General features: G+C 44.5%; 1 protein-coding gene across 1 annotated transcript; it reads left to right on the top strand.

The window, feature by feature from the left end:
* LOC306929560 (uncharacterized protein) lies at positions 1-9,443 on the top strand. The gene is made up of 3 exons (XM_079510143.1): positions 1-553; positions 5,112-6,860; positions 7,933-9,443. Exons 1-3 carry the CDS (start codon positions 260-262, stop codon positions 7,957-7,959), a joined length of 2,070 nt encoding a protein of 689 aa, XP_079366269.1. The 5' UTR covers positions 1-259; the 3' UTR covers positions 7,960-9,443.
* The last annotated feature ends 599 nt before the right edge of the window (positions 9,444-10,042 follow it).

Here is a 10,042-nt window from a genome sequence, read left to right as displayed (position 1 = left end):
CACAAGGTAGCCCTGTGAGCCCAGCCTCTTGGTGACAGGATTGATGCCTCCGGTGGCTATTTGGTGAGCAGGACAGGACAGCAGGACACCATCTGCTTTGGCCTATGGGAATATTCCTCAGCTTGCTCCATGAGGGAGATAGATAACGCCACTTTCTAATTATAAAAGGGGAATTTGCGACCACTATACCGGCAGAAATCCAATTATTTCCGTCCGTCCCCCCCACGGGTGTCATCTTTACCATAGCTTTTAGACAACCATGTCTAGACCACCATGGAGGCCTAGGCCCTTGACCTGTATGGGTCGCCAGGTGAGCGAGGACCCAGACCTGGACAACCTGCTGTCCCACCTCTCCCCTGAGGAAATGGAGGAGCTGGAAATGGACATGCTGAAAGTCCCAGACCTCGACCCGAAGGATGGAATCATCGCCGCCCCGGGGGAGAGCCTGTCCACACAGCCGCCGGCAACCAACAATGTCCAGGACGCTAGACTGGGCACTCGTCGAGAGAGCGACCCTAAAGGGTGGCGTAGTCAGAGGGAACAGTCGTTTGAGGTATGGTTATACTTTCAAACATCACCACTAAAAACACTGACATCTCTCAGTCCTTTGTAAGAAAATGTGTTCATGTTTCCTCACAGGACGTAAATACAAGGAGAAACATTTTAATTTGCTTCTATACATGGATGGATTATTACTTTTCTTTTTATAAACACCACACTTTTATTACTTTTTTATGAACACCACACTTTTATTACTTTTGTATGCCATTGTTTATATGCAGAGCTTTCACAGTAGTAATTTGACTATATTAAGACAATGTATGTAATTGTTTGCTTGATGCAGTACTATACACAATGTCTAGTCCCCCACACTGTCCACAAATATCCTATAATGATAACTTTCATGTGATATTATACATCTGCTGCCAACTAGCATAGATCTCGTGCACACTGAGTATCAGCTCATAATAGTGGTCCACCACAGTTTAAAGTGCCAGGAAAAACATTGTACACCCCCCTCCTCTCCCCTCCCCAAGGCTTACTTGCAGCCTTTTTCACATCCTTATTCGTTCTCTCACACAAGGAGAAACAGCCTCTCAGAAACACACAGGGTTTTGGCATCCTAATATCACATAATAAAAGATTTTTCAGATCGAGAGCCATATCCCCTGGTACGGGTTGGAATGCTTTAGCAGTTTGTGGCTGGCTGGTGTTTAAAGTCGATAGAGACGAGGTCCTACAGAGCTTTCTTAATCCCAGCCTGATGGAATGCCTTGGTTGATTGCTCCTACTACGCTGTACTGCCTTTTAAGGATACATCTGCCATGGACCCTTGGCCTTGCACAGCAAAACAGATCGGAGAGCTCACAAATCAAACACTTAGCTCTATATTCTCTGCAAATATATCCCTGCACTATTCACTGTTTCCCTACTACATGTGTTTACGTACTGTAAACTCATGTAGTATATCTTGTCTAGTGGGTCAGAGTTGCAGTTAAGCGGTGTTTACAGTAAGCATACGATAGGGAGCCTTTTCATTGTATACATGTGCAGGTTAGGCTTTATATATCACAGGGGTTATGTTCAGTGGTGGAAAGTAACTAAGTACTTTTACTGAAGTACTGTACTTAAGTACCATTTTGAGGTATTTGTACTTTACTTGAGTATTTCCAATTTCCAGTACTTTTACTTCTACTCCATCTCAGAGCCAAAATTTGTACTTCACTACAATTATTTGAAAACCTTAGTTACTAGTTACTTTGGCGATTTTAATTTTGATTAGAAAACATACATTAACCACTTCAACCCTATACATTTCGGCCATTTGAAAATAGCCGATCTACAAGCTCACAATGCATCGCAACGCAACGCATTTTGAGCAAGTTAAAGGGATATTTCACTCTCAAATAAACTTTTGGTCATTCTATCATCTACTCAGGCTAATATGAACACCCCAGGCAGTTTTTATGTTGCTCGATTCAGTATTTAGATATTTGATATTAATTTTAGCTGCACCGCCCCCTTCCTATACAAACCCATTGTAACCAGCTGCCACAGTTCGGCGCCAGGTTGTTTTAGGCCCCAGCCATTGGAATCTGCTGTGTTTGATCTCCGATACTACGCTGTTGCACTTGGTCATCCGGTGAAGCTCTTCGTTAGATATCCTCTCAGGCCAGAAGATTCGGCAGATTTTCCTGAGGCATCGATTGTGGAAGGCATCGATCTTCTTCATATCATGCGTTGTGACTCGCCAACATTCAGATCCACACAACAGCACTGACTTCACATTGCTGTTGTAAAGTCTGACTTCGGTTTAGGCTGAGCTCACACCTTTCATGCAATTCTCTGTGCTCGTTGGGTGTTGTGTCATGGCCGCCCAGCGGCCCAATGCATTTCCAATGGAGGTCACATGGTTTGACCCAACATTGTGTTGTGTGAGGGGGAGGGGCGCAGTCGAAACGCCCCTCCCCCTCACACAACACAATGTTGGGTCAAACCATGTGACCTCCATTGGAAATGCATTGGGCCGCTGGGCGGCCATGACACAACACCCAACAAGCACAGAGAATTGCATGAAAGGTGTGAGCTCAGCCTAAGGCTGAGCTCACACCTTTCATGCAATTCTCGTGCTCGTTGGATGCTCGTTGGATGCATGTTGTGTTGTGTCATGGCCGCCCAATGTATTTCCAATGGAGGTCACATGGTTTGACCCAACATTGTGTTGTGTGAGGGGGAGGGGCGGACGACTGCGCCCCTCCCCCTCACACAACACAATGTTGGGTCAAACCATGTGACCTCCATTGGAAATGCATTGGGCCGCTGGGCGGCCATGACACAACACCCAACGAGCACAGAGAATTGCATGAAAGGTGTGAGCTCAGCCTAAGGCCTCACTCAGACCTTTAAAACATTGATGCATGCTTGTTGTATGAATATTGTGAGTGTCATGGCCGCCCCAATGCATTTCCAATGGAAGTCACATGGTTTGTAGTCCACATTTTGGACTACAAGCTGTTGTATGGCTTTCAACTGTGTTTCGACTGAGCCCCTCCCCCTCATACAACACAAATGTTGTGTCAAACCATGTGATTCCCATTGGAAATGCATTGGGGCAAGCTGTGTCACACCCTTTGTATACAACAAGCATACAGCAATCTGTTGCGACCGTGTGCATTGCTGTATGCTTGTTGGATGAATGTTGTGTAGTGTCATGGCCGCCCCAATGCATTTCCAATGGAAGTCACATGGTTTGTAGTCCACATTTTGGACTACAAGCTGTTGTATGGCTTTCGGCTGTGTTTCGACTGCGCCCCTCCCCCTCATACAACACAAATGTTGTGTCAAACCATGTGACTCCCATTGGAAATGCATTGGGGCGGCCATGACACTACACAACATTAGTCCAACAAGCATACAGCAATGCAGTAAAGGTCTGAGTGAGGCCTTACAGTGTACTGCTTGGACTTCCAGATAGATTGGAGCCTAACAAAAACACTGCCTTCCCTAGCCTTGCTCTGATGTCCTTTTCTGCTGCATTCTCTTTGCTTGATCAGACTTCCTAGATATGTGAACTCTTCAACACTTTCAAGAGTGTGCCCATTCACAGTGATTGGTGCACCTGGGGTGGAATTAATGCACATCACTTGTGTTTTAGATGTGTTGATGTTCCACCCTGTTTGTTCAGCATACGCGTTAAGTCTGTCAGTTTTCTCCTGCAGATGAGTGTATTTTGAGGAGAGCACTGCAAGGTCATCAGCGAAGTAGAGATCTTCGCGTTGGGAAAACAAAGTCCACTGGATGCCCCTGTGTCTGTCTGCTGTTGTCTTCCTCATAACCCAGTCGATGGCCATCAAAAAGAGGATGGGGGACATGATGCACCCCTGTCGCACACCAGACTCCACGGTGAACCATAAGGAGGGTTTTCCATCAACAAGGACACTGCACTCGAAGTGACGATAGAACAACCCCATCAGTGAGACCATTTTAGGAGGAATTCCATATGATCTCGCGATCTTCCACAGGGTGTCGCAGTGCAGGCTGTCAAATGCTTTACGGAAGTCTATGAAGTTCATGTGCAGTGGGGCGTTCCATTCTATGCACTGCTCAATGATGTTTCTCAAAGCAAAGATTTGGTCTGTGCACCCCCTTTCTCTTCTGAATCCTGCCTGTTCTTCTCTCAGTGTCTGATCAACGGCGGATTCAATTCTGCCAATTAGGATCCTGCAGAAACCATGATAGATTGGTGACTGATATTGTTTCATCTGTGATGTGACCGTGTTTTTTTTTATATTTATTTATTTTTTGGAAAATATTACACCCCGTGTGAAGTGAGGGGCGCTCTTATCATCAATCATTCATCATCGCACATTATCTCATTGTGGCCAATCACATTTTGCGTCCTCACTTTTCCGTCTTCACTTGTTTGTGTTTACACCAACCTGGAAAGCTGGGCATTAGAAAACATATATTAACCACTTCAACCCTATACATTTTGGCCATTTGAAAATAGCCGATCTACAAGCTCACAATGAACAACCCCATTTGAGATATTTTTGAGAGGCTAGCGCACGCACATAACAACAGCAACACCAATAATAATAATAATCATCATAATCATAATAATAATACGTGCTCACTTCCTGGTGCACCAGTAGCTGACTGCATGGTGCTTTGCTTTGACCACAGGGGCCCCTTGTGGCCAATACCCCCCTTGCACCAATCCCTTGATTTCCCTGTCACGTTAAAGTAAAGCATTAATGTTAAATTCTAAAAATAATAATAATGATAATGATAATAATAATAGTAATCTTTAGAAAAAGTGCTTCTTAATCTCCTTTGGCTGGTGTGTATATTTATATTATTTTTTGTTGTTGCAGTAATTATTGTTGCTATTATCCAATACCTTTCATGTGAGGAAACAGTATGAAGTGTACAGAGACGTGACAGAGAAAGAGGACAATGATGTATTTGTATTTATGCTGGGGGGGGGGAAGGTGTGGGGAAATGAAATGTTTTGCTCTTTAAAATGTTAAAAACCAAATAAAAATATATTAAAACAAAAAAGAAAAAGTGCTAATATATTATTTTGTTGTTCTTTTTTTGTCTTGCAGGGTGAGCCAAAGAGGGAGACCCGGAAGCAGGAGTACCTGAGGAAGATGGGCTTGAGTCAAGAGGGAGACACAGATCACAAGAAAGGAGCTCCACAGAGACAAGCTAGTGACCAGGAGAACAGGCTGGAGGAGAGCAACAACACAGAGGAGCGGCCTGGCCTTTCCAATAGATATAGGAAGTGGGGGAGCAAAGACGGGGACATAAAAGACGAGACCAAAGAAAAGGACAAATGTGAGGACGGCAAGCTAAAGGACAAGCAAGACAACAGGGAGAGCACAGGGAACAAGACCAGAGACATGATCTCCAAGTTGCAAGAGAAAAAAGAAGAGAAGGAGAGGAAGGAAGACGGCAGGAAAAGAGACGACAACAAGACCAAAGATATTATCTCCAAGCTGCGAGGAAAAAGCGACACGGAGGGAGGCAACAAGGAGAAGGACAGGAAAGAAGACGTCAGGACACGAGGTGGTCTTGTCTCCAAGATGGTTGAGAAACAGAGCAAGGCTCATGAAGGTCAGGGCCAAGAGAGTAAATCAGAAGAGAGGAAGGCTAAAGTGGAGGAGAAGAAAGATGTGGAGAAGGACAAGCCGGACGGGAAACTCGAGCGACAGACGTCAGAGAAAGGAGAGGACGATGTGCAGGTGAAAGACGACAAGGAAGGAAAAAGGAAAGCGAACGAAGAGGAAGTAAAGCACAACGACCACGTGAAAGACAATGCCACTAACGGTGGGGAGAAGAGAGCAGAACAGAATGACCTGAAAGAGGACAGCAAGGGAAACGTCACAAACGACGAAGGCTCAGAGCCCAGCAAGGCAGGGGAATCCAAGCATGTGGGCAACTGTGTGGCCGGGAAGGACGCCAAAACCAAGACGAAAGAGGAAGAGGAGGAGGACGAAGACTCCAGCATGTTCGACGAGCTGATGGAGCAGGTTCGGAGCGACGACCCGTCCCTCGGCGAACTCAACGTCAACAACTCCGAGGTCATCAAGGTCAAGACCCTCATTCAGTTCGCCGAGGTCCTGCACGGCAACACCCACGTCAAGACGTTCGCCTTGGCCAACTGTCGGGCCGACGACCACGTGGCGTACGCCATCGCGGGCGCGCTGCGCAACAACAAGACCATCGCCAGCGTCAACCTGGACTCCAACCATCTCACCGGGAAGGGCATCCTGTCCCTCATCCAGGCACTGCAGCACAACGCCAGCCTCACCGAGCTGCGCTTCCACAACCAGCGTCACATCTGCGGTGGCAAGACGGAGATGGAGATGACCAAGATCCTGAAGGACAACACCACCCTGCTGAAGCTGGGCTACCACTTCGAACTGGCCGGGCCCCGGATGACCATGACCAACATCCTGAGCCGCAACATGGACCGCCAGAGACAGCGGCGCCTGCAGGAGCAGAAGCAAGCGCAGGCCAACGGCGGGGAGAAGAAGGGCACCCTGGACGTTCCCAAGAGCGGCGGCGTTGGGTCTCTGAGAGGCTCGCCCAGGGCGTCGCCCAAACCCTCCCCCATGGCCTCACCCATGCCCTCGCCAAAACTGAAGCGGGTGTCTGCTGGGGGCCTGGCACCTCCACCTCCTCCGCCTCCGCCTGGAGGCGGACCTCCGCCACCTCCACCTCCGCCTCCGCCCGGATGCGGACCTCCTCCTCCTCCTCCACCTCCCATGGATAACAAAGGGCCAGTCTCCAGCAAGAGGGACCAACTGCTCGACTCCATCAGGGGGAGCGATAAGCACCAGCTGAAGAAGGTAACGGATCAGCGGTGGAAAAAGTGCTCAATTGTTTTACTTAAGTAAAAGTACCAATACTGCAATTTAGAACTACTTCGTTACAAGTAAAAGTACGGAATTGAAAATGCACTTAAGTAAAAGTACAAAAGTATCGGCATCAAAATGTACTTAAAGTAGTAAAAGTAAAAGTACTCATTGTGCAGAATGTGCCATTTCACAAGTTCAAAATGTGTACAAAATATATTGAAAATAGCAGATCTACAAGCTCACAATGCGTCGCAACGTGACGCATTGTGAGCTTGAAGATCGGCTATTTTCAAATGGCCAAAATGTATAGGGTTGAAGTGGTTAATGTATGTTTTCTAATCAAAATTAAAATCGTCAAAGTAACTAGTAACTAAAGTTTTCAAATAATTATAGTTGAGTAAAAGTACACATTTTTACTCTGAGATGTAGTAGAAGTAAAAGTATTGGAAATACTCAAGTAAAGTACAAATACTTCAAAATTGTACTTAAGTACAGTACTTAAGTAAAAGTACTTAGTTACTTTCCACCACTGTAACGGATATAAAATATACATGATGATTTGGTATAGAGCACCGAAGTCTGACGTCAATATCGGTAGAGGGCGCAAATCCACAGGTACATGTACTTTTTATTTGCATTGTAATCCCCATAGGGGGATTTTAGATCGCCTCATATAAGAACTGTGTTTGAAAAATAAACATGTCATCCAGGCCGTTTCACTCATATGGATATGAAGAATCAACTGATACTATTGTTACTGCTACTGAATTAGTTACATTTTCGCTAGAAACAGTATCATGAGTGACTGACTGTCGCAAACGATACAGAGACACCTCCCTGACAATAACGCCACCATGACAGCTTGGTTATTTTTGGACCATAATGCTTATATGAAATGATTTTAAGATAACCCCATGTTATTCTCCATAGAGAAATTACTTCCGTGAACCAGGGGGATCGAGGGGACAAGCGAGTGACGTCAGGACTTCGGCGCTCTATATCTGCAGTATATTGTCACACATACTGTACTTTACCTTTCTGTTCATATCTGTATCTTCAACAGGTTCCTGTGCCAAAGTGGTTGCAGTAATAGTCCCATTGGAATGGAAAGAGAAACGGGAGAGAGGGAAAAGGACAGCCACCTCACACCACAGGTCTACAGAGGAATAGCAAACCCCTCTAATGTATATCCCAATGTGCCGCTCTTAAACACTGTCACAGCGCCATGTGGTGACATAGACAGATTATGGGGTAGGGAAAAGGTGAACCAATGTTCATCGGTTGGATGAGTGGCCCTCACTATGATTTCTCCCCTAAAACACTGGACCAAAAGGAGATGGTGGAGAATGAGTGATGCAGAGGGAGCCTCTGATAGCCAACAGCAGAAAAGGCCATGCGTTTTTCGCGGTTGTTTGTCTTCGTTCCATTTTGACACCATAGCCTGTTATTTGCACTAGATTATATGAAGCGGTTCAGAAGTGACTTCAGCTTGTGTACATGTGGTTGAATGTGAGTGTGGTTGGAGTGCGCGGTGAGCTTAGTAAGAGGTTCAAAATATACTATAAATGCTTACCGGTACAAATCTAGCATTTATATATTGAACAATAATTTGACCAGTTATTTATTTGTGGAGAGAGAATCCACTTTATTTTGTCATTTGGAATGTTACATAAACAGGGGAAGTCTGAAATGACATAAATATCAGGGAATTAATAAAAATGGGGTGTCAACTTCATAAATTCACAGTGTGTGGATAAGCAGAAGAAAAAGAAATGAGTGATTCAAGTCAATTTATTATGTGTGTCTCGTTGCCAAATCTCAAGACAATCTCAGGCAAGGTTTTACACATTGGAAAGTTGATGTATCTGTTTATTTGTGCTTCTGACCAACTCTTAAGTGTGTTAAAGGGACACTTCACCCTTTTTGCAAAAATATATGTTAATGATGTTAGAAGATTTAGAACACTTTCCTGGGGGTCGTTATGTGTGTAATATGTGATTTTAGATATTTTAGATTTTAGCAGTGAGCCCACTTACTTCCTGGACTACATGTTGTCTCAGTAAGACAGCCGCCCACCCTATCCACAAGGAGGAGCAGTGCACCAAAGCATTATGGGAATTGTAGTCCAGGAAGTAAGTGAGCCCAGTGTCCATGACATCAGAGACACTGCTAAAATATAAAATATCTAAAACCACATATTACACACACAAATACCCCCAGGAAAGTGTTCTAAATCTTCTAAATGTCATTAACATTTTTTTTTTGCAAAAAGGGTGAAATGTCCCTTTAATGAAAATGTTGTTGGTTGCGATTTAATGGTTTCTAGATGAGGCTTTTTTTTGTCTATTGTCAAATTAATGGATGGTATGAAATTGTAATATAAACTCAGTGACACATTTTTATTTCTATTACATAAAAGTTTAAGTTTGGAACATAACATTGAATGGCCTGCTGTCTCTTGCTGTCTTGGATACATACAGTATATGACATTGGAAAACAGGGTCATCCTAGATGTCCATAAATTGTCACTTCTAAAGATAGCTAGGTTTTTTACGTTTATTTATCACAGATGATGTATGAATGCCCTAGCAGGCATGTCACATTGCTTCTGAAACTCTGTTCAAAACACCAGCATTTGTTAACAAATTATTGATTTGTTTTCCACGACCTCAGTCGGACTATTAGCACTATTTATAGTTCCTGTGTATAAATGTTATTCTCTCTTGCATTGTACATTCCACAAATATTTGGAATGTGTTTGTTGGAGGAGATTAATTAATTAGCAAACACTCCTAAACTGACATATCTGTCTTGGCAGTAAAATGTAGTTTAGAATTCCTAACTGTTGACCTTAAAGGGCCACTTCACCCCTTTTGCAACCAGATCTTATTTTAATGATGTTTGGGAGACAAGAAACACTTTTTTATGTGGGTAATATGTGTTTTTAGATATTTCAGTATTTCGAAGTGTCCATGGGCTCCATGATGTCATGGACACTGGGCTCACTTCCTTCCTTGACTACAATTCCCATAATGCTTTGGTCCACTGCTCCTCCTTGTGGATAGGGGGAGGGCTGTCTCACCCCCTGGGCACACCTTAGCGGACAGCCGCGGACAGAAGAAGCTGTCTTTTACGTCATTTCCGAGTTTTTAGACAGCTGGTGGATGGAAAAG

The sequence above is a fragment of the Electrona antarctica genome (assembly GCF_951216825.1).
Source record: "Electrona antarctica genome assembly, chromosome: 9".
In the NCBI taxonomy this organism is placed as follows: Eukaryota; Metazoa; Chordata; class Actinopteri; order Myctophiformes; family Myctophidae; genus Electrona; species Electrona antarctica.
The sequence above is the reverse complement of the archived record's forward strand: the minus strand, read 5'-3'. Positions and strand labels throughout refer to the sequence as shown.